We start from the raw sequence: 23,510 nt of genomic DNA on the forward strand, positions 1-23,510 counted from the left end.
TTTAAACGTATGGCAGCCCATGTTGGATTTTGGCAAATTACCAAAACAACAACAACAACAACAAAAACTCAACAACTTTGGCTAAGTTTCACTTTTTGAAATAAGGCAACCCTAGCTCCTTTCCAGATAGAATTGTGTCTAGAATTGCAGCCTCAATGTTTTATCTTCTCATTTTTACCGCATGCTTGCATGGTTCTAGTTTTTCTTTTACCTGCTCCCACCCACCAAATATAAAACTAAAAAACGAATGTCATCCTACCTTTTCCTCTTCCAACTGTGAGACAAGCTAGGCAGTTTATGTGGGATGTTTCCTCCCACTTTGAAAACATGACCCCATAGGAAGGTTTGAATGGGTTTATGACGAGACGGGAGCTTTAAGTTTCTCTCTCCATGTTGACATCCTGACAAAAATTACCCCTCCCACCCCCCACAAAACTGCTATACCCCCTGAGGGGGGGCTGTATTTGGGGGTTCTATGTCAAGTTTTAAATCCTTTTCCATTTGTTATTTGCTTGCCTGGACTTCTCCGTGAGTAAGAGTGGGATATCAATTTAAGAAATAAATATGTAATACCAAGCCACATAGGGACGCGGGTGGCGCTGTGGGTTAAACCACAAAGCCTAGGACTTGCCGATCAGAAGGTTGGCGGTTCGAATCCCTGCAACGGGTTGAGCTCCCGTTGCTCGGTCCCTGCTCCTGCCAACCTAGCAGTTCGAAAGCATGTCAAAGTGCAAGTAGATAAATAGGTACCACTCTGGCGGGAAGGTAAACGGCGTTTCCGTGCGCTGCTCTGGTTCGCCAGAAGCAGCTTAGTCCTGCTGGCCACATGACTCGGAAGCTGTACGCCGGCTCCCTCGGCCAATAAAGCGAGATGAGCGCCACAACCCCAGAGTCGACCACGACTGGACCTAATGGTCAGGGGTCCCTTTACCTTTACCAAGCCATATAGTTGTTAGATTGGGTGAGGTGGATGAGGGATTGCCCTCCCTTCAAATCTGGTGAGCCCTTCATTAGTTTAATGTAAACACTGTTCATGTGTCATGTGTCAGTGCTAGCTTTCTTTGATCACGTAGCACAGGAGCCACAGCTTTCGAAAACTCTTAGAATAAAGGCAAACATGTGATGCGGGAGGTTGCTTTCCTGCCTTGATTCATGTTTTCAGTCTCCTAAAGGCAAAAGCATTGCAGCCCTTCTGAGAAATGCCACCAGCCTTACTCACCTGAAAAGCACACCGTATATACCGGACATTAGTCATACACTGAAGCATGCAAAACGAAGGGTAAAAGTCACTGGTGTATTATAGGGCTTGTTCCTCATGGAAATTACACTGGGGCACGAGGGGATTTGTATATTTCAATGTGCCGTGTGAAATGTAAACTACTTCTCCACAACCCTGTGTTATTCAGGTGGGAATGCAAAAATTAATAGCTTGCACACGAACGCCCTCCTTTCCCCTCTCAAGTCGATGGTCTTGGATCGCAGCACAGGAAGGATATTTACCGTTGCGATAAACAGGCAGGCCTTGCTGCAGTTTCTGTGGAACAGCAAGTCGGATAACGACAGACTGGCAGCACTTCACTGTTTACTTCTGCATATTGGAAGCAATAAGGAATTGGAAACCCAGGTGGGAAAAGGATTCATTTTTTTCATGCAGCACAAAGGTGGATGCCATTTTGTGTGTCAAACATAACAGCACAGTTCCTTTTATTAAGCAAATAGTTGCTAAAGCCATGTGTTCCAATATTGGCGTTAAAAATATGCCGCAATCTGAAAGCAGGAACCCATACATATGTAGGAATTTTAACCCAGCTCCTACAGAAGTTTAGCTTCGCAACGAGTTTCACTGGCTTGCCCTAAAGTAGGTCAGAACAAAGCCACAATCTGGTTGGGATGGGTACAGTGGTAGAGAGTTGGGGAAACTAGAAAATGTTCCAGAGATAATCTGCACTCATTGTATAAATTTGCATGCAAAAAATTAGACAACAGTAAGATTCAGATGATTTGGGGAGACTTGATGGCCAATCAAAATGGCAGGAGGAAGAAGCTTTGTTGCTTGTAGGTTATTTGGAAGGTGGCGTGTGTTTAGTCTTGACTCAGGAAAGCAAAGCACAGAGATTTAAAGTCCTTATATTTTTACTGTAAACCTTCACACCTCAATCTTTGCTGACCATTTTATATTCTTACTTTCACAGATTATCCAGTGGATTAGAGAGAACGCAGCCACTTGTTTTACATTTGACCCCATACAGGAACTTATCATTGGTAGGTGTTTCTAGGATTGGTGTCAAGCTGGAAGTGGTGTGGGGTCTGTACACATGAGTTTGTTTGTCTAAAAATTCAGAGGTCACGAATCATTGGAGGAGAAACCCATTGGGAGGGGAATTTAAGTTAGGCTAACTAGCCCAAGGTCACTCAGAGAACTTCATGGCTGAGAGAGAATTTGAACCATGGACTCCCAGGGGCTTCTCCAGCTAACACACCACTCCTTCTGAGAAGCCCAAGGGAACCCATGCCCATTCTTCATATCTGGTATATTCTTTGAACTCCTGGTATTTTTTGGAACACTTGCAGGAAATACGTTGACTTGGAGGCTGTCAAAAGCCTTCATTGAAATGTTCTCTCAATTTTCTCAGCTTCTTTGTACTGGAGAATGTGTCTGAAGGACAGCAAACTGGATAGTGTTTTACCATATACACCACTCCTGTACTGGAATGAGGTAAGACAAATGCAGAATTGAAGAACTTACCCTTTCTCTTCAGCTAGGATTTAATTAAGAGTCTGTAATCGCTCCTCTTTAATATGGCCCCATAATTGGAAACGGGGGGGGGGGGTATCAGGCTGCCACTGTTCCTGTGTGGGATTCAGTCACAGACCAGCAAATTTAGGTTGTGCAGTTACAGAGGATGTGTTACTCTTGCACAACAAACCCACGGCCAAAATGGGACTTCCCAAAGTTACAGGAAAATGCAGTGAAAAATGTGGGGCGACAGTTGGTTGACACAAAGTTGTCTAACCTCCCTGCAGTTTTTTTTGCAAACAAATTGGGATGAATGCTTAATAAGCAGGTTGTCTTGAAGCAACCTTGAGCACAGAAGAGAAGACTATTCCCCCTTTTTTTCATAGCCTACTATCCAAGTCTGCAGGGAAAATTGGTGCCACATCCCTAGCCTAGATTAAGATCTTGTGTTCTTGTATTTGTAGGATATCCCTGGAATCGTATGCAGAACACACATTATCTCACTACCTGTGTTAAAGGTATGTCTGCATAAGAGACACTTGCTAGCAGGATAGTGAGTTGCATGTTTGTGGTTTTCAGAAATACGTAGTTTTATCTGTATGTGTAATTCATCATATTTTACAAAATTGCCACTAGGGGACACTATTGTTCCACATTGTTTTTCAACAGTTCTATCAAATACTGTCGCATACTTGCTGCAAGAGGCAATACCTGCAAACTCTGAGACTGAATGGTGCACTAAATGCCTCAAGCATCTGGATTTTGAAATGATTCCAACATTTACTGTTTTTCATAGAGTAATATCAGAATTCCACACCCTCATGGATTTTATATGGCAGATGTTTAAGCAGGAGCAGGCAGGATTCAAGGACTATTGTTTGACTTCATATTTCCTTCAGAATCCATGTGAATGTTTCATTCAACATAATTGTTTTATGTTGTACTGATGTGAAAACGTTGAGCATACGTTAAAATTACAAGCAAGGTCACTGCCAAATACTTCAACATGCAACTAAATTGTTGAAGTTAATATCTGAAGATTTAGCATAACCAAACCTACCCTCAAGAGTCCCCATCTTCAGGAGAAAAATGATGGTTGCATGTATTTTGTTTCAGTGTATAAACATTTGAACTTAGCAGTTTTGAGGCTGTGCAACAGGTTAATGTCTGGGTGATGCAAAATTTCTCTATCACTCACTTTAAAGCTCTTTGCATACCAAAGCTAGACTCTGCATGTCTCATTATCTTCTTTTGCTTAACTTTTGTTTATAGGAGGAAATAACTTCTCTGCTCTCTCTCGCTCTTAAGGTACAGAAGTACAAAGGCTTCTGGGAAAAGCTAGGTTCAAACTTGGAATGCTCCAGGTGTTTTGACCCACACGTGTGTTTCAACAGCAAGCTGCTCAGGCTGGAACGGGATAAACTGCTTTCAGATGAGGTAAATGGATCTCAGTAATGAATATTATGGTTCAGACTTTCCATTTTGTCACAGCCAATTTATCTGTATACTGTGTTCCTCACAAGTACATTGTGCTCAAAGTCGTTCATAGGATATATAGAGTATAGTAACCACAATTATAATACATTACTATATAACAACCAGTGCAACAATTGCAGTTGATTTAAAAACATATGAGAAGATTAAGTGAATGTAATAGGACGTACCAGTAGACCACAAAACAATATCCAATATCAATGTTATAATCACATTAAGCAGTTCATTTAGTAGTTAATAATTCAAAGACCTAACAGTATGATACCACAACCACATCAAGCTAACAGAAAAAGAGGATAAGATAAAACAAAATAGCCACAAGACACTTTAGAGAACTCAGATGTGTAAATGGTTTTGCATATTGATTAAACCGCATGACAATTTTTATGTGAATTGCTTGTTGGCAGAAGTAGTTTTGTAATATATGGTTGCTGTATTAGAGAAATAACACATTTTTGCACACTCATTTCTCTTTAACTGAAAACCACTGTTTTGATTGGTAACTGGTTCTGTGTTCATGAAGAAAGGTTTGTCCTACAGTGAAGAAATAACTGGGCCTTGCTGTGGATTCACATGTTCGCTGGTAACTTTAAATGCTCATTTAGACATCTCTTTGCCTAATCCCATTTCAGTACTCCTTTTATCTGCCATCCAGACAGGTGTGATTCAGCCTGGGGTGACCAATGTAGGCTATGGATTTTGTACACGTGGCTTCTCCTACTCAGTGCAAGGGCTGGTTCAGGTGTAATGAGCAACCACAGTTTCCCATTCTGTGAATTAGCTTACATGAAACTCAGGTTCATGCATTTCCCACTATCCTACTGTTGTGAAGCCACGAGGAGATTAGCTCTCCATTGTGTCCTGACTTAGAGTACTGTGGGTGGCTAAACTGCAGTTTGTTAGAACAAGACAGAATCAAAACATTGTGTAACATCCTTGCTTGTTCTGAGACAACGGTATAAACAAGAAGAGAGGTGGGAAGTGGGAAGGCCAAGGCAGGCTTATTCACATATCTGGAAACCATGTTTTTTGTAATCTCGGCCAGCTCAAAGAACATTCTGGGGAGCAGAGGACCCACTTTTATTCTGGGTCACATCCACTGTATTCTGGTTTTCTGGAACTTAACTGAGAACTTCTGAAGCTGTTGCTTGCACAGTTGGAGTACATAATTTGACAATGTAGGTTTCCTGTCTTCCTTCCTTCCTTTTATTTTGACTTAAAAATTCTTATCAGACATTGATAGAATAAAATTGACTGTATCTCATAACGTTCTTAATTCAAGTAATTTACACTTTGATTTAGAGAACTGAAGAGAGATCAATATATACGGAAAGCCTGCTTGAAAACGCAAAGAAGTAAGTTGATTTCTGTAACGTTGCTGTTTCCAGAAAGTGAAAGACTGCATTTTAAAGGGTCTGCCCGTTTTTAGTGTGTTTGTGAAATTTAGCTGGAGAACAAGTTGCAGATGCCTCCAAAAAACACCTTGACTCCTCATGGCGAACAGTCAATGGTCCATTGGTAACTTCAAACCGTGTGGGTTTCTGCTATCAGGTTAAGCAGGGAGACCATCTTGTTGGGACTGAGTTATGTTGGGCTTCCCCCAAAATTTGATCCCATCACTCATATACCCCGGGGGACACATGACACCACTGTCCCCATTTGCAACAAAAGTTGGCGCCTCTGATGTTGAGTGTTCACCCCTCTTCACTTTCATCAGCACTGGCATTTATGTTGGAGTTCACAGTGTGATGGTAGAGACCCATGTGACAACTGCTTCTGACTGAGGCAGGCATCACCTGACACAGAAAGGCCACACTCCCTGTCATTTTCAGGCTGCCCCCAAGACAAAACAGCATGCCTTGCAGTACTGGCGTATCTGTGGCAGAGCAGCGCATGGAAACGCTGTTTACCTTCCCGCTGGAGCGGTACCTATTGCTCTACTTGCACTTTGACATGCTTTTGAACTGCTAGGTTGGCAGGAGCAGGGACCGAGCAATGGGAGCTCACCCCGTCATGGGGATTCGAACTGCCGACCTTCTGATCGACAAGTCATAGGCTCTGTGGTTTAACCCACAGCGCCACCTGCGTTTGTGTTACTAGTATTCACTTAGTTATCCAGGTTTGGTGTGTGATATAATTCATACCTTATCCTGTTTGGCTTTGCATTTTTGCAAGCTTCTGCCTGTTCTATTTGTTGGTGTGTGAGCATCTACTCTTGGGTTTTCATTTCTTTCTGCAACAGAGTTCCTTTTACAGAAACGTTTTCTTGCATCTTTTAATTCTTTGCAGCAGCAGCAGCAGCATTCCAGCTGTCTCTTAGTGAAATTCCCATTACAGGAATAAACACCATTTGGTTCTGTTTCTCAGAGTCTTTTTTATTTACAAAACGTTACACTGGTCATTAATAACGGGGAAAAAAACAAATAAAGCAACATAATCTATTTCTCTTTTTAGCCATCCGGCCAGAGACCTAATTCTGACTCATTCACATACTCACTTATACTGACCCAGTGTCTTGCTGGACACTGTTTTAAGTTTCTGTTGTGTTTTCATTTCAGAAATCAGTGGTTGTTGTGTAGATTGTGTGTGTGTTTTCTACATATGTTTGAGCGATTCTGCCTTTGAAGCACATTAATAACGTTTTTCTTTTCACTTAGAGTGCTTTCCAGCCTGAATAAATGGAACACAGGTAAGACTAGTATTCCCTGACGGTGAATGGCTACAAATAGTGATATTTAAATTCCTTCCCCTGTGTTCGCTGTAGACTTGACATTTTTGTCATACAGGCAACTCCCAATTTACATGGGGGTTACACTGTCGCATGTGTAACTGAAATCATGTATATTGGTAGCACTATGGAGAGTCCTACTAGCTTGCAAGGAGACTCCATTGGGGGCTTTGTTGAGGCTGCTGAGGCTCCCTGCCTAACAGCTGACATGCGGGATAGTGCAGCAGCACCCCCTCCCGCTTCCCTGCATGTCAGCTGAGTGGGTAAAGGAAGTCACGCTGCCCCTCCGGCTTGTGTGGCTTGCACAACTGACATGCAGGGAAGTGGCTGTGGCGGCTGTGCTACTCCGCATGCCAGCTGTTAAGCGGGGATGCTCAGCAGCTCCACAAAGCCCTGCTGCCCCTCTGGCTCATGACGAGACCCTCCCCCCCCCCCGCCAAGCCCAAACAGGATGTCTTCTTTGGGCTCTGGGGAGGGTCTCCTTGCGAGCCAGGAAGACTATTCAGGGTGCTCCCCATTTCCAGAATCCACTTCCAGGTTCCTGGCACCACGTGTGTGCGTGGTTGCATGCAAATTGTGTGTGTGTAAATGGTGAGTTGCCTGGTACTGTGAATCACACAGATTTGCTGAAGACAAAGTAAGTGGGGGGGCATTTAATTAAAATGCAAGAACGCTGCTCTAGATTTCTCGGGAGAGGTACTTGTATGAAAAGATTGCTGTGGGAAATAAGTTTGCAGGCAAATATATTTGCTTCATTTCAGTGGGGAATCCGGCCCCTTTGTATTTTCCTAAATATGTTTATTTATCATGGAACTTTTAGCAAAGTGTTCCAAGATCAGGGTGCTGATAGTTACACATAACTTAGAGGTACCATTTGGAAGTACCAAAGTCCTGTCTCAAAGGCATCTGCAAGTTAATTCCCATTAAGTTTGGGGGCCTAAAACATGAGCTGGACTGCTCATTGTGCTTAAAGAAGCAAAGTGGCAAGTAAGCAATGTTTTCTTCTAGGACCCCAACCTACACACCAATAATCATTTGTTCGCCTCTTCAAGGATCCTGTGCATGCTGTGGGCTATGAATGTCAACTTCAGAACAAAGAGCATTTTGTATTATTTCCCCTGATTTCTCTGGACCTGCTGGCTCTAAAGGGCTTGTGGTGGTTAGAGGGGCTTTTTAGATACTACCAGCCTGTTCCTATGTTAGGCTTCTCAGAACTCACTCCAAGTTTTCTCAGGTTCAACCCTCAACATGGATATTTTTAAAAAATTGATAAGAAATTTATTTCCTTATGGAGAAGACCATCACTCAGTGGTTGAGAACATAATTTGCTCGTAAATGGTCCTGGCTTCAGTCACCAACATTGAAGGATCCCTCTTCTCCATTCCTGGCAAGCTATAGATGCATCAATGAGCTCACTCGGTTTAAGGCAGTTTCTGTGTTCCCTGATTATCAAAATGCAGGCAGCATGTTGGCACTACATTCAGAAGCTGCTCAAGCATGTGCCCTGTTACCCAGAGGACTCTGATGTATAGCATAGTCCCTGCATAACAACAACATAATATGGCCTCTCCTTCTCTTGTCTAATTTCAGAAGAAAATATGGTTCCTCTCTTCCAGGAAGAAGATTACCAGCAACGGTTGCTAACAGGACTGGTATGTGTTGGCAATAGGTGGCACAAGTTAGTTAAGAAAGGATATTGGAAAATGTAAATGCAAATGTTAGCGTTCAACTTCTTCATGAAGTTCTGTTTTCTTTGGTCAGCAAAGCTACTATACAGACATGCTCACACATTTCCTCAGGTTGAATTTTTCGTTGTAAACGGCTCTTAGGTAATCTTCTGATGTTGAATATGAGCTTTTGGACTTCTGAGAAAATACCATGTAATAGCCACTGGCAACCTCCTGCTAAGACCCTCTCTGTATAGAAGGCTCTAGACCCCAATTTTCACTTCTGGAATTTACATAATAAGTGGGACTATGGGTTGCATGCGCAGAAAATAAATTGGTTCGCTTATTGTTTCCATGTCACAGGTACAGTGGTGCCCCGCAAGACGAATGCCTCGCAAGACGGAAAACTCGCTAGACGAAAGAGTTTTCCGTTTTGGAGGTGCTTCGCAAAACGAATTTCCTATGGGCTTGCTTCGCAAGACGACAATGTCTTGCGAGTTCCTGCTGGTTTTTTCCCCTCCCCCTTTTTCTAAGCCGCTAAGCCACTTATCAGCTGATCCGATAAGACGATAAGCCGCTAATAGCGCTAATCCGCTAATCCGTCAATGGGCTTGCTTTGCAAGACGAAAAAACTGCTAGACGAAGAGAATCACAGAACGGATTCTTTTCGTCTTGCAAGGCACCACTGTATATGTGGAGGTCACAGAAATACATGATAGTCAGAAAGCATATAAACCCATGTTTTTCTATACTTATACAGCATAAGATGATACAATGGGTGGAGGGAGAGGAACACATTAATTCATGCACCATGCTGCTGTGAGTCATATGACTTCAAGTGCTGCATCTGAACTCACCACAGATATCTTCAGTGTGATCCTACTGGATTGTTTTGGGATATTTTTGTACCCGATTTCTTTTAATGCTGCATTTGAAAAAGTATATCCCAACGATTTTACTAAAACGCACGTTGCCATATTTGTAAATTATTTTTTGTTGAGGATTTTCATTAATGGTAATGAATTAAACAAAATAACAGTAATGAAAACAAAGAAAAGAAATACAACAAAGAACAACATTGAACCAGGAATAATTAATGTGAGGCAAAGCATAGAGAGGACCGTGGATCATAGAGTCCTAGATGATAGAATTTTTTTTTTTTTTTTTAAATAATTTTTTATTGAGTTTCTTTTATGCACATAAAAAAAATAAACAAAACATTCAAAAAGTTGCAACACTTAAGTGCTAGGAAAAAAAAAAAAAAAAAGGAAAAGAAAGAGAAAAACCGGAGATCAGACAGGAAAAAAAAAGATAGAGAAACTACAACGTGAAAACATAAAACTGTCGACTTCCTTCCCTACTGATTTCGGGTTGTTACTTTCAGTAGTAACCTTTTTACCGCTGGTATTTGTTTATGATTTGCACATTGGGAGTTTTACAACAGACCTGCTGTATTTGGTAAGTTTTTAAAGTTACCTTCAAAATAAACCATAAATTTACTCCAATCTTCTTTTAGCTTTGTATTATTGTGATTTTTGATTTTTTGTGTCAATCTTGCTAATTCAATAAAATCATGTAGTTTTAATTGCCAGTCCCTCACCGTTGGAGGACTTGTGCTTTTCCAATTTTGAGCGATTAGCATTCTGGCCGCTGCTGTTGAATATTGGAATAGAATTTTATCTTTTTCTTGAATCTCTTTTCCGACCATCCCTAATAGGAAGGCCTCCGGGTTCTTTGGAAATGTATATCTAAGTATTTTTTTTAACTCATTATATATCTGATCCCAAAATTTTTTGATTTCCTCACATGTCCACCACATGTGTATGAAGTTACCCTCTTTGGTCCTACATTTCCAACAAGCTTTATCTGCAGTCTTATACATTCTATTCAATTTTTCTGGTGTGAGGTACCATCTAAATATCATTTTTTCTAGGTTTTCCCTGATTGCAGCGCTTGCCGTGAATTTTAATCCCTCATTCCATAATTTGGTCCATTTTTCGTATTCTATGTCATGTCCCACATCTTTTTCCCATTTAATCATGACTTGTTTGATTTTTTCATCTTTGGTTTCCCATTCCAGTAGTATGTTGTACATCTTGGATAGTATCTTCGATTTACTTTCAACTACTTCAATCTGAAATTTGGACTTCTTATCATTCATTCCCAATTTTTTATCTTCTGTCCATATCGCATTAACTTGATGATACTGTATCCAACCCGTCAACCTCTCCCTTAGTTCTTCATATGGTCTTAGTTTCCAGCCATCTTGGCATCTCACTAGTAGGTCTTCATATGTCAGTTTTTGTACTTCCATGTTTGTCTTTTTGATTGACAACAGATCTGTTGGGGACAGCCACCAGGGTGTTCTTCTCTCCAGCAATTTCTTATTTTTTCCCCAAACTTCAAACAAAGGTCCTCTTATAATATGGCTCGAAAACCCTCTGTGTACTTTTTCTTTATTTGACCAGAGGTAGGCATGCCAACTAAATCTATTATCGGCTCCTTCCAGATCCAATAAGTCCACATCTTCTAAAGTTATCCAATCTTTGACCCAGCAAAGACAAGCCGCTTCATAATATAGTTTTAGGTCAGGTATTGCCAATCCTCCTCTCTCCTTACGATCTGTTAGCAATTTGAATCTAATCCTTGGCCTTTTTCCCTGCCATATGAATCTTGAAAGTATCTTCTGCCAATCCTTAAATATTTTAGACCCTCTGATAACAGGTATATTTTGAAATAAAAACAGCATCCTAGGGAGAATGTTCATTTTTATTGCTTCCATCCTGCCCAGCCACGAGAGGTTCACCCTGTTCCAAACATCCAAATCCTTTTTCACTTTGTTCCATGTTGGTGTGTAATTATCTTCGATTAAATTTATATTTTTGGGTGTAAGCCAAATCCCTAAATATTTTATTTTCTTAGCCACCTTGATTCCAAATTGTCTCTCTAATCTTTCCGTCGCTTCATTTCCCATGTTCTTTGTTAACATTTTAGTTTTGGTTTTATTCAACTTGAAGCCCGATAATCTACCGTACTCCTCCATAATCTCCAACGCTTCGCCCACGCTTTCCTGCGGCTCCTCTAAGGATAGCATCAAATCATCAGCGTAAGCTTTTAATTTAAACTCTTTAGATCCTATTTTGATCCCTTTTATCTCTGTTTTAACCCTGATTTTGTTCGCCAGAACTTCCAAGACCAAAATAAATAAGAGCGGGGAGAGGGGGCATCCTTGCCTTGTTCCTTTCTCTATTTTGAATTTATTCGTGATGTTGTTGTTTATTATCAATTTGGCATGCTGGTTAGAATATATTGCCTGTATACCTTTTAAGAATTCACCTTCAATCCCTGCCTTTTCCATCGATTTTAGTAAAAACCGCCAAGAAACATTATCGAACGCTTTTTCTGCGTCTATGAAAATCAGGGACGCCGGAATATTATTATTAATCTCCAGATATTCAATTAAGTTAATGACATACCTCACATTATCTTTCATGAATCTATTTGGGAGGAAACCCGCTTGGTCTTTATGAATTATCCTTATTAAGCATTTCTTCAATCTGTTCGCCATAATGTCCGCGTATATTTTGTAGTCGTTATTTAATAGCGATATTGGCCTGTAATTTTTCATGTTCGATTTGTCTGTATCTGGTTTAGAAATTAGTGTTATAAAGGCTTCTCTCCACGTCTCAGGAATTTTCCCTCCTCTTAAGATATTGTTCATGGTGTCGCAGAGTACTTGTGCTAAATGGCTTCCCAACACTTTATAATATTTGGCCGATAACCCATCCGGGCCTGATGCCTTCCCTAATTTCAATTTTTTTATCGCATTTTCAATCTCCTCTAAGCTTATAGGTCTGTTTAATTGGGTTCTTTCTTCTTCTGTGACCGTTTTTCCTATATAATTCTCTAAATATTTTTCTATTTGAACTGGGTCTTCTTCTCCTTTTTTATATAATTCCTCATAAAATTTAAGGAAATTTTTTTGTATTTTTTTTGGGTCGGTTATTGATTCTTCTTCTACAGTTATTTTATTTATCACATTCTGCTTCTGTCTTTTCCTCAGTTGCCAGGCTAGGAATTTTCCTGTTTTGTTCGCTGATTCGAAGTATCTCTGCTTCATTATCTTGATTTTCCATTCTACTTCTTGGTTCGTTAGTATTGAGTATTGTCTTTGTAATATTTTTATTGATTGTAAACTTTGTTCATCTTTCGGATGTTCTATTAATTTCTTTTCGTGCTCCCTCAGCTGTTTAAGTATTTCATCTGTTTTTTGCTGCCTTATTTTTTTCTTGTGGTTGTTTTGCTGGATAAAAAAACCTCTTAAGACCGCCTTGCTGGCGTCCCAGACTGTTTCTATGTTTATCCCTGTATTAAGATTCAAGTCCCAATACTCTTTTAACGTGGTTTTGGCTTTTTCGATCACCTCGTCGTTATCCAGCAGGAAGTCATTCAATCTCCATCTAAAACCTCCGTTTGATTTTCCTTTTAGTTCCAAAGTTATTGAGTTATGGTCGGAGAGGGTTTTCGGTTGGATTTCACATTTTATCACTCTTAGGGTAATTTCTCTTGAGGTCCAAATTTGGTCTAATCTTCCCCAGCTTTTATGTACTTCTGAGAAGAAAGTAAATTGTTTTTCTGTTGGATGCTTGTGTCTCCACACATCCGTTAAGTCCATGTTCTCCTTTAGGTCTTGGAATGATTCCGGTAACTTTCCTTGTTTTCGTTTTCTCTTTTCTGTTTGTCTGTCCAGTTCTAATGTGGGCACTGCATTAAAGTCTCCCAATAATATCAGCTTATTGTTTCCTAATTCTACTAACACTTGTTCCAATTTTTTGTAGAACTCAGACCTATTTGAATTTGGAGCGTAAATGTTTACCACATCAATCTTTTCTCCCTGAAAGCTTATTTGCACTCCCAAAATTCTCCCTTCTTCGTCCTTGTAGGACAATTTAGGTTCCCATTTTTCATCGACGTATGTTACCACTCCCCTTTTTTTCTCTCTCCCAGAGTTTATAAATTCTGTTCCCAAGTTCTTGTTTACCAGTACATGCTTATGCTTTTTAGCTACATGAGTTTCTTGTAAACAGATTACATCCAATTTTTTTTTCTTCAACACATTTACAATTTTATTCCTTTTTGTCTTTTCATTCAATCCATTTACATTCCACGTTAAAATTTTAAGATTCATTATTGCTTTTATCTAATTAAGAAGTCAGTAATTTGTCTGTTTAGGTTTTGAGTTTTGACTAATTTAGATTCGGGTGTTTTGATTCTCTGTTTCCTCCTGTTCCTCCCCTTCCTCCTCTTCCTTCGACTCCTCTTCCTCCTCCTCCCCCCCACCCTCCTCTTCTTCACCCCCTCCCTCCGCCCCTCCTCCCACTTCTCCCCTCCCCTCCCTCTCCCCACCTCTCTCCCCATATTTCACCAACATCCCCCCTAATTCTTTTTCATATCTGCGAAGGAATTTACTGACTTCCTGAATCTCTGTTATCTTGAATCTTTTCCCTTTGTAAAAAAAAGAGATCCCTTCAGGGAACTCCCATCTGTGTTGTATACCGTTCTTTCTCAAAGTATTGACTATCTGTTTGTAGCCCTCTCTCTTGCGAAGAAGCCTAATTGGTATTTCCTTAAAGATGATAATTGGTTTTCCATCAATCATTAATTTCCTTTGATAGCTTTCTCTCAGAATTATGTTTCTCATCTCTATCGATCTGAAGATCACTAAACAGTCTCCTGGGGTCCTTTTCTGTTTGTTTTGTTTCGGTCTTATTTTTATTCTGAAAGCATTTTCTATGGTTTGTGCAACTTCTTCTTCTTTCAATGCTAGCCACCTCGCCAATTCTTTTGTCATTTTTTCTTTTATATTTTCCTCCCTTGCTTCTCCTATTCCTCTAAATTTCAAATTTAACTGCTTTTGCTTCATTTCCATCATGGCTAAATTGTCTAACACCTGATCCTGGCTTTTATTTAATTCTTCGAAATTCTCCTTAATTTTTTCTACATCTCTTCGTTGGTCTTTCGTTTCTTTCTGGGTTTTTCTATTTGAGTCCTCTAGGGACTTTGTTCGGACCGCTAGATCTTTAATTTTATTTGATAATTCCCCCACCACACCCTCTATTTTTCTATTAAAGGAATCCTGCATCTCTCCTAGCTTTTTTTCCATGTGGGTTTCATTTTGCCTAAATTCTTCTTTTATTTTCAACCATAAGGCATCTAGGTCCCTTATTTCCTCTTGCCTTGACACTTTCCTCTCTATAGGTGTTCCCACCGGCTTTTTCCCGTCTCTTCCCGCCATCCACCCGGTCTGTTTCCCCTCTCCTCCCCAGTCCTAGAAGATTACCAGCCTTGTATCTCTTTCTGCTGATCCCAGAAGGGCGTACAATCTAAAAGGTGGTTCAGTTGGTTCGCTCCTTTGACAGGTTGGAGCACTGAAGTTCACTGAATAGAAAAAGGAAGGGGGAGGGGGGATTACGCAGATAATTAAGGGGATGGGTAGGGGGGGCTGACGAAGGGAAAGAGATAAGGGGCAGGTAAAGGATGAAGAAGGTCCAAAAACAATGTGGTTTGTAATTCTTTCTTCTGAGTTGGTTTCAGCCACTTGTTTGGCCTAATCCAAAGTTCTGGTTCTGGCAGCCGCCCGGTGTTCAAATTTAGTTCAGGTAATGGTTTTTCAAGTTCAAATTAATGACTCCGTGGGGACCACCAAAGCAACAGTTCAGGGGTGGGAAACAGAGAAGGCGGGGCGGGGGGGGCACACGTGGAAGAAAAGAAAGAAGGGGAAAGGAAAAAGGAGGAAAGAGGAAAAAAAAAAAAAAAAAACCAAAAGAAGAAGAAAAATGAGCAAAGGATGATGCACCACTTAAGGGCCTTTAACTTTCCAGGTCTTTCTGTGGGGTTTAGATGTTCTACAATCAAAGAAAGTGGGTGGGTGGCTAGGTATCAGTTCTTACGTCCAACTGGGGTGAGGTACAGGGCGGCGCTTCTGCCACCTTCCAAAGGGGGGTATTCTTCAAATTAAACAAGACCAAAAAGAGTCATAGTTCTTATGTTTCTATTTAGTGTTAGATCCTGGAATGTAGATAAGTCCAACAAAATCTGGCCAAAAATCGGGGTCGCGCTAATTTTCCGAGTTAGGTTTCCCAGTTTCAACTTGGCTGCAGCCCAATGGAAATAGGGGCTGACGTTTCAACTTGGTTGCAGCGCAGTGGAGATAATGGAGATAGGGACTGGCGTACGTGCTCAAGCTCACATAAAAGTTTCTTCCCGTAGCCACCCCACTGCCAAAGCAGCGGAAGCCTGGGGGAGCTGGAAAAGGTGCGGGGAGAGAACAGAGAGCGGAAAGGATATATAAAATTGGGTAAAAAAAATAAAAAAGGCAAAAAAAAAAAAAGGAAAAAGAGAAGGAGGGGAGACGGGGTTCAAGATCGACAGAAGTTACTTGTTTATTGCCGCTGTCAAAAACCTGCGTGGCTGTTTAAGATATTGGGGGGGGGGGTAAAGTTCGTCTCTTCTGTCTCTCAGACTTGGCTCTTCTCTCCTCCTCCCGCCCCCTCCGTCTCCTCGTCTCTCCTCGTCTCGCCTTTGCCTCCTTTCGCTCTTCTTAGTGTTCGATTTAGACTCCCTCTCCCCAGCTTATCTGTAGCGGTCTATTTGATACAAAGTCTCGAAAGTCTCTTTTCCATATAAATACTTTCTATCTTGGGTACTTTTGCCCCGTGAAACTCCCAACGGGGACTTTCTCTTCTTTGTTCTACAGCGGGTAGGTAAGAATTTCTTTGTTTCACTCTCCCAATTAGCGCCCCAGCGCCATTTTGACACCGAAATACAGATCGGGCTCCGTTGTTTAATTAAATTATCTCCAACACGCCACGGGCTCTATGCTCCAAATTTTCAAATCCGACATTTGTTAGATAGCCCCAGGGCGGTTGTTCTTAAAGTTGCGGAGATTTGTCGCCAGTTCCAGCTGGTGCTCGAGGCATTACCGCACAGGGTTTGCAGGGCTTACCATTTTGCGCCTCTCGGTCCGTTGCTCCTCGCAGGGGCTTCGGGTCCCTCTGACGCTGCCGGTTGCGTTTCCCTCAAGGGGGCCCCCCTTTGAGGTTTCGGGGGTCGCAGTGCCTATGCGTTGCCCCCTCTGAACCCTATGCAGTTCGGAAAAGGCTGTTCAGCAACTTCTCCGCGCACCCATGCTGCAGGCGATCCAAACCGGAAGTCTAGATGATAGAATTGTAGAGTTGGAAGTGACCTTGAAGATTGTCGCAATCCCCCATCCAGTTACTGCTTGTGGCTAAGGCATAGACAATTTTTTGCTTTATAAAACTAATCTTAACTGCCTAGGATTACCCCTCCCCTTTCTCTCCTCTTTAATATTAGAATTGTAAGTTACTGGTTTGTATTTTCAGATGGTAGCACAGTTGAAAGATCATCTCACAAGGCACCTGCAGCATGTTGGCAAAAAGAAGATTGACCAAATAGCTGTGGATTATGTTTCGAAATCGGTCGGTTCTTTTTATGTATCTATGTATAAAAGTAAAACAATGTTTTACAGCAAGGCATCATTTTGTCCCTTTGTTGCTGTCAGGCCTCACCATTTAGCCAGTGAAACTATTTCCCCCAAACAGCACTCACCTGCCCTGCACTCGACATCCCGTGTGATGGAGAAGCAACAGGATGGGCACCAGCCCCTGTAGAAAGCAGGGGAGTATCATCTGATGGGCAGGAGAGCTCAGTCCTGCTTGGTTTGGCTGCACCAGACAGTTCCCTGTGGGGAACTTATTGGCACACCCAAACGTTGTGGAGAAAGCAGGATTGAACTCTCTGTTTAGCAGCTGATGTGTGGGGAATTCACTCCTTCTTGGTTCAGGTGCGTTGGCAAGCTCTTTGACCACATTGGCTGGGCCACCAACTCTACCCAGAAAGCTGCTTTCACACACAGCACATGTTGGTGTAATTACAACGTAGTCCTATGAATGTTACTCAGAAATCACAGATAAGTTTCATTTTAGTTCAGTAGCGCTTACTCTGAAGTAATTGTTCATAGAACTGGTCCCCTGCAGTGGAATCCCTAAGCATGTTTACTCAGAATTAAACTATACTGTGCTAAACGAGGTTTCAGCCATAGTAAATTATTTTAATCTGCTGGTGAATAATTGTGAGAATTTTGAGAGTAAGTTAGAAAATTGAAAAGTCTTGTACATAAGAATTCAAATATACCCCCCTCCCCTTTTTAGCTGGATCTAATATGCTTGATAATGGAGAACGTTTGGAAGAAATATGGTCTTGGTCCCTGGATCTTCTCATGGTAAGTAATTATTTTCCATTAAGTCACAATAAGTTCAGTAAAAAACAGAACCCCCACAAAAGCTGAAAAGAGTGTTGTGTTTTATCTTTGGGGTGGTGAGATTGTGTCATGATTACCTGACTCCACACATGATAGACTTGCTAAGAACATTGATCAGAGCTTTATATGCATAAAGGTCTATTTAATCTTTTGTTATTGCCTGTGACAAATTCATTCAACGTGTTCAACAATGCTTATGAAACACCACAAAATGCAATTATGCTACAACTGTTGCTTTAATTTTTAGACTGTATTCTATTGTTTCATGCTTATGTTCCAGTTTAAGCAGCAGAAGGGTCATTTTAGACATAGCATTCCTTACTACATAATACATGGTTTATGAGGTCAGAAATGGGTGTCAAGTCTTGTATTGTATTAAGGGAAACTGAGGCACTTTAGTTACAGGTAGGTAGCTGTGTTGGTCTGCCGTAGTCGAAACAAAACAAAATAATTCCTTCCAATAGCACAAATGGTTTTATTATACTCTCTCCTGGGATTACTTGTCAATGAAGAATGGGCTAAAAGTATTTTAGATGCATAAACAAGTTTGCAAGCTCCTTCATCCTTTGCTTCATTGTCTTGCCAGTGTGGCTTTGACATGGAGATTCTGACCTAATGTCCTGGCTAGTAAACTGATATTAAATTAAATCAGAGGTCCTTGTTTTGGAAAAACTGGTTAACAAAGCAGGTTCTCCAGATTGCAAGAGGAGCGGTGAGCATATGGCTTATGAAGCTGGACTATGAATAATGAAAGGAGTTCAGGGAAGTATGTGAATTTGCTGTTCTTACATACCATGCTGTTCTTATGTTTTATTCAGTAGGCAGGAAGGAAGATTGGATGAGATGGTCGTATTCTGTATCATGTGTCAGATTCTACAGGCCACCAGTGGAATATGCATGCCTTTGCCTCCTGGTAAGTCCTAGGACCGTCAAACTGTGTGTTCCATTCATTTAGGCAGGGAGAGCCAGAATGCTGTAGTAATTATGGATGCACTGGACTGGAGACCTGCATTTGAAGTTTCTGCTCAACTGCATAGCTGTCAACTTTCAGACAGTCTACGGGATATCTAACAATCCGGGATAGCAGTGGGAAGCAGCGGGAAACGGCGCTAGAATAAGGGAATTTCACGCAAAAAAAGGGAAAGTTGACAGCTATGCTCAACTGTGAGGCTGATCATCTGAACTTTGGGCCGGCCTCTCTCTCTCTCTCTCTCTCTCTCTCTCTCTCTCTCTCTCATTCTGACATACCTCCATGGGGTTGTTGTCAGAGTGTAATTTTGTAGGAGAGAAAAGCCACGTATACCCTCAGTTTCTTGTAGGAAAGGGAGAAATATAAAAGTCATAGTGCCCATTTCTGGGGGCTAACTTTCTTCAGTCCCCACCTGTGTCTGTATACAGAGGAAACTTTACTGATTTTTTTTACGTTGGTTGTTTAGTACAATAATTTATATCTTGCCCTTCAGGATACAGATCCTACCGAGGCAGTGATAAAATCCCAATAAAAAACCATAAGTCAGGATCTTTCCTACCAGGCAGTTGCGAGAGGGGACTCTGTGGGGCTGGCAGAGCTGGAACGGATGCTTGGCATTATCTTTCCTTCCTCCTGTGCCTCCCCCCCCCCCCGGCCGCCTTCATGTCAAGATAAGGTGTTCTTATCTAGCAGTACAAAAAATCAAAACTAACAGGCGAGCATTGATTTGAATTTGTCCTATGCCATCATCCACACACCATTCTAAGAAATATTCCTGATGTACAAATAATGTTGGCAAATTGCTGGTGACAAATGCTGCTTCCATAACCAATTCACCTTCATGAGCCACTGGGCGAATCTTATTCTGAGCAGGGAAGATTCAGAGGAGTTATCCATGAAAAGAGGAATTGTCCTTATGATGTTGACTGCACTGTAGCTTTCTGAGAAGCAGCTCTGGAGAAATTTCCTTGTTGCCCATGTTGCTGGGCAGTTTCCCAAAACAGCAAGGGGTTTCTCATCTGACCCAATAGACCTGGGCTGGTTTTCAATCCAATTAAGAATGTTTTTGCCAGAGAACGTGGCTAATCATCTTGTCACTTGTGAGGCCATTAGAGTAATGGTGTAACCCGTTGCTTATTTTTACTCAGAGTTGATCCATTGAAATTAATAGACATGACTAAATTAGGTCTATTAATTTCAGTAGGTCTGCTTAGTCGAACCTCACCCAGCAGTTCTGAATAGGGTGTTTGCTTTGCTTTTGCTTTTGCTGAGGAATATTTCTCTCTCTCTGAAACCGCAGGATTTCATACTCTGCATATAGCGCTGGGCATCCGATGTCTCCCTTTGCATGCACTCTTGCATTACATTGACCATGGAGTGCTACATTTGACAGAGAAGTGCGTAATGAAACTTTTGAAAGGTAAGATGGATTTTCCATATCCCATCGTTAACTATTTGCTAGCAGCTCTGAATAGAACACTAGAACAGTAACAACTGTTATTTGGAAATTAAGTCTCCCTGTCCTACACGAAAGTGACGGAAGCTGGCATCACGCCGTTTCCTAGTAAGTAGATTTGTTATTTGGGATGGCATGTAGGAGAGAGTCTTGAATTTCCACTGCCACATACATAGCACAAACTTCAGTATGAAATGAGGGCTGCATGTATCTCTCTCTATCTCTCTCTGTGTAAATAAATATATGCCCATATAAGTGGGTCTGGGTTTTTTTTTTTTAAAAAAAAAAGAGGATGTGTACCAAAAAGAGTTGGATTTTGGTTCACACTAACCTTTCCAGAGTGGCAGGACATGAGACTAAGATTCATTCCAGTCTTTCACTGCTCTTCATACTCTTGTGTTTATAGCATTGATAGAGAGATGTTTGGAAGGGTGGCATAAACAGAAGTGTCTTGCCTCACCTTTCATAGGCCCACAAAAGTTTATGCCTCATTAATTTGTTATTCTTTTAAGATGCCACAAGACATTTTATGTTATCTCTGTAATATTTAAGTTCAATTCAAATATTTTAGCTGCAACAAAGAACACTGTAAATTGTGGGCAGAAATATTTGATTTCACTGAATTCATGCTGATAGAAGAGCATAGAAAGGAGAAAATTTTGTGTTAGAATGGTTTAATTACGTAAACAGTAGATCTAAAATAAATTGACATACATGGCAGTAATTGGGTGGAAGCCTTCTGCATGTAGGTTTTGATCCTACAATTCTGGGGCCCTTTTCAGTTACTGTGTTCCTTGCACAGGTCGTAATGTATTTACCTCGGAAATGGAAATACTGGAAAGGGACTTCACTCCCTCCAGAGTACTCGTTGCTACAGCTTTACAATAACACACCCACAGTGTTTCTCTGTCACCTCAATCGATTTTGCAAATCTCATCTCTTGTGCTTCTGCTTTATATAGCTCTGTTCAGCTGGCATTTATTAGGGCAGGAGGCGTGGTTCCAACAACCATGAAACATCTAAGTTGACTGAACTAATCGTCTGTTCCGCCTTGGAAGTGTGGACTTCTAAACTGTGAAACAGCCTGGAGGGACTGATGTTTTGGTTCCTCATTAGGATTTTGAAGTAGTTTGGTTAACAAAATTCTCTCTTGAACAAGTTCACTCTCGTTAATGGTTGTGTTTTGCCATGATAAAGAGATGTTATGATTTGTAGAAAGAGCAAATATTCCAGCTTTTAAAAGCTTTATGTTTTATATTCTGAAGGTCATCATACTTAAAGTGTTTGCATCGGACCAGAACTGTATGTGACGATGATCGAAACAGCACCCTCTTATTTCTGTAATTTGTTGTTAAGGAAATGTGTGACATCATGTGATTACATCATGTGTTTTTCCCTTAAACATTATGAGTTGCTGCTGGAGAAATGCGCAGCCAATAGGTTGCAGCACATGTTTTTGCAGCTACACACTACAGGGAGAGCAGATGTACTTTTTCAGTGTCAACTGCGTTTGGCATTTAAGAAGCAGTTGTTTCAATGTAACTGGACTTTCTTTTTCTTTTTTCTTTAACTTTTTCTTGTAGCTGTATAAAAATTTGGTCCCAGCCACTTAACTTGAAAGTATTATTTTAATAAAAAGGTAAAGGTAAAGGTACCCCTGACCGTTAGGTCCAGTCGCAGACGACTCTGGGGTTACGCGCTCATCTCGCTCTATAGGCTGAGGGAGCCGGCGTTTGTCCGTAGCCAGCTTCTGGGTCATGTGGCCAGCATGACTAAGCCGCTTCTGGCGAACCAGAGCAGCGCACGGAAACGCCGCTTACCTTCCTGCCGGAGCGGTACCTATTTATCTACTTGCATTTTTTTGGCGTGCTTTCAAACTGCTAGGTGGGCAGGAACTGGGACCGAACAATGGGAGCTCAGCCTATCGCAGGGATTTGAACTGCTGACCTTCCGATCGGCAAGGCCTAGGCTCTGTCGTTTAGACCACAGCGCCACCTGCGTCCCTTATTTTAATAGTAATGCACAAATAGGGTTATATATTAGAAAGGCTATGGTAAAATCATGTGTTCTTGAATTCATGCTAATATGCAATCAGGCAATTACATTAAAATTATATTTGAGAGCGGATTTGCTCAAACTTATTTGGATCGTGAGCTAAGGTAACTGAGATTTAAAACGTTGGTTTCATAAGTTGTCTTGCTTATAAGCTGTTTTGAGGGGGGCATGGTTGATAGCTACAAATATACATTTGGATATGAATATGCATTAATAAACTCCCCATTAAGACACATTCTGCAAACTGTCGTCAGTGCAATTCAAGGCCATCTTTTCTTAAAGAAATGGAGGGTATTTTTAGCCAGCATGACACTACATGAAAATCTGGATCAGTTTTCTATATAAATCTGGTTTATTTGCGGCACAGGCTTGGGTGTTCTGTTTGTTTTGAAGCTATACCTTGGTTTCCACCCTTTTGAAAAGCTAAGCTCTAGTTCTTTGTAGCTAAAGCTCCAGATACTCTGGGATGAAACCAGTTTTCTGGATAACTTCAATTGGACGCCTGGGCTGGGTGCAGAGACTGACTTGGCTGCCCTGTATGAAGGAAGTGTCAAAAATCAAGCCTTTATCAGGAGAAACTGGCAACTCTCCAGGCACCCGGCTTGATCTCCCTGTCTGCATTCCCGGCAAGATCCAGGCAGAGGTCACAATAGGCGAGCCTTCTCAGTGTGAGAAGAACATACCCCCTCTTTCCTGCCCCCCCGGCAGGGGAAAGAGATAGACAGAAACGTATTTACATGCTTTTATTTCTGTCTTTGCAGCGTTACAAAAAGCATGACTGCTCTCTTCAAACTTCAGCAGTCGAGAGAAACAAACTCCCCCTGTACTTCCTGTACAGCTCATATTACACTCTGAGCTAATTCCGGTGCCCTCTGCACTGTGAATTGACTGTCCCTCTGTTTCCCACGGAACAGTCCTAACATTCCATCATGTGCTGTTTTCAAGCTAGCAGCTCGCGGCTGCATTGCTTCTGTATCGTAACAGGAAGACCTGTGTTGGGAGACAGACAAAGGAATGTGATGCTGTTGGTTTTCTTTGATTTTGCAGCAGTATTTGATACTAT

General features: G+C 41.3%; 1 protein-coding gene across 5 annotated transcripts in view; it reads left to right on the forward strand.

Annotated features, from left to right (window-relative positions):
- GSAP (gamma-secretase activating protein) overlaps nt 1-23,510 on the forward strand; it is a 63,157-nt gene that overhangs the window by 26,802 nt on the left and 12,845 nt on the right. For all 5 annotated transcript variants that reach the window (XM_082239578.1, XM_082239579.1, XM_082239581.1 and 2 more), the window contains 12 exons: nt 1,407-1,624; nt 2,193-2,262; nt 2,634-2,716; nt 3,202-3,255; nt 4,046-4,174; nt 5,534-5,586; nt 6,889-6,920; nt 8,550-8,611; nt 17,029-17,124; nt 17,857-17,927; nt 18,785-18,879; nt 20,237-20,356. In XM_082239578.1, the coding sequence (XP_082095704.1) occupies nt 1,407-1,624; nt 2,193-2,262; nt 2,634-2,716; nt 3,202-3,255; nt 4,046-4,174; nt 5,534-5,586; nt 6,889-6,920; nt 8,550-8,611; nt 17,029-17,124; nt 17,857-17,927; nt 18,785-18,879; nt 20,237-20,356 (1,083 nt within the window). The remainder of the gene's footprint in view (nt 1-1,406; nt 1,625-2,192; nt 2,263-2,633; nt 2,717-3,201; nt 3,256-4,045; nt 4,175-5,533; nt 5,587-6,888; nt 6,921-8,549; nt 8,612-17,028; nt 17,125-17,856; nt 17,928-18,784; nt 18,880-20,236; nt 20,357-23,510) is intronic.

The sequence above is a fragment of the Podarcis vaucheri genome, assembly GCF_965113315.1.
Source record: "Podarcis vaucheri genome assembly, chromosome: 10".
Lineage (NCBI taxonomy): Eukaryota > Metazoa > Chordata > Lepidosauria > Squamata > Lacertidae > Podarcis > Podarcis vaucheri.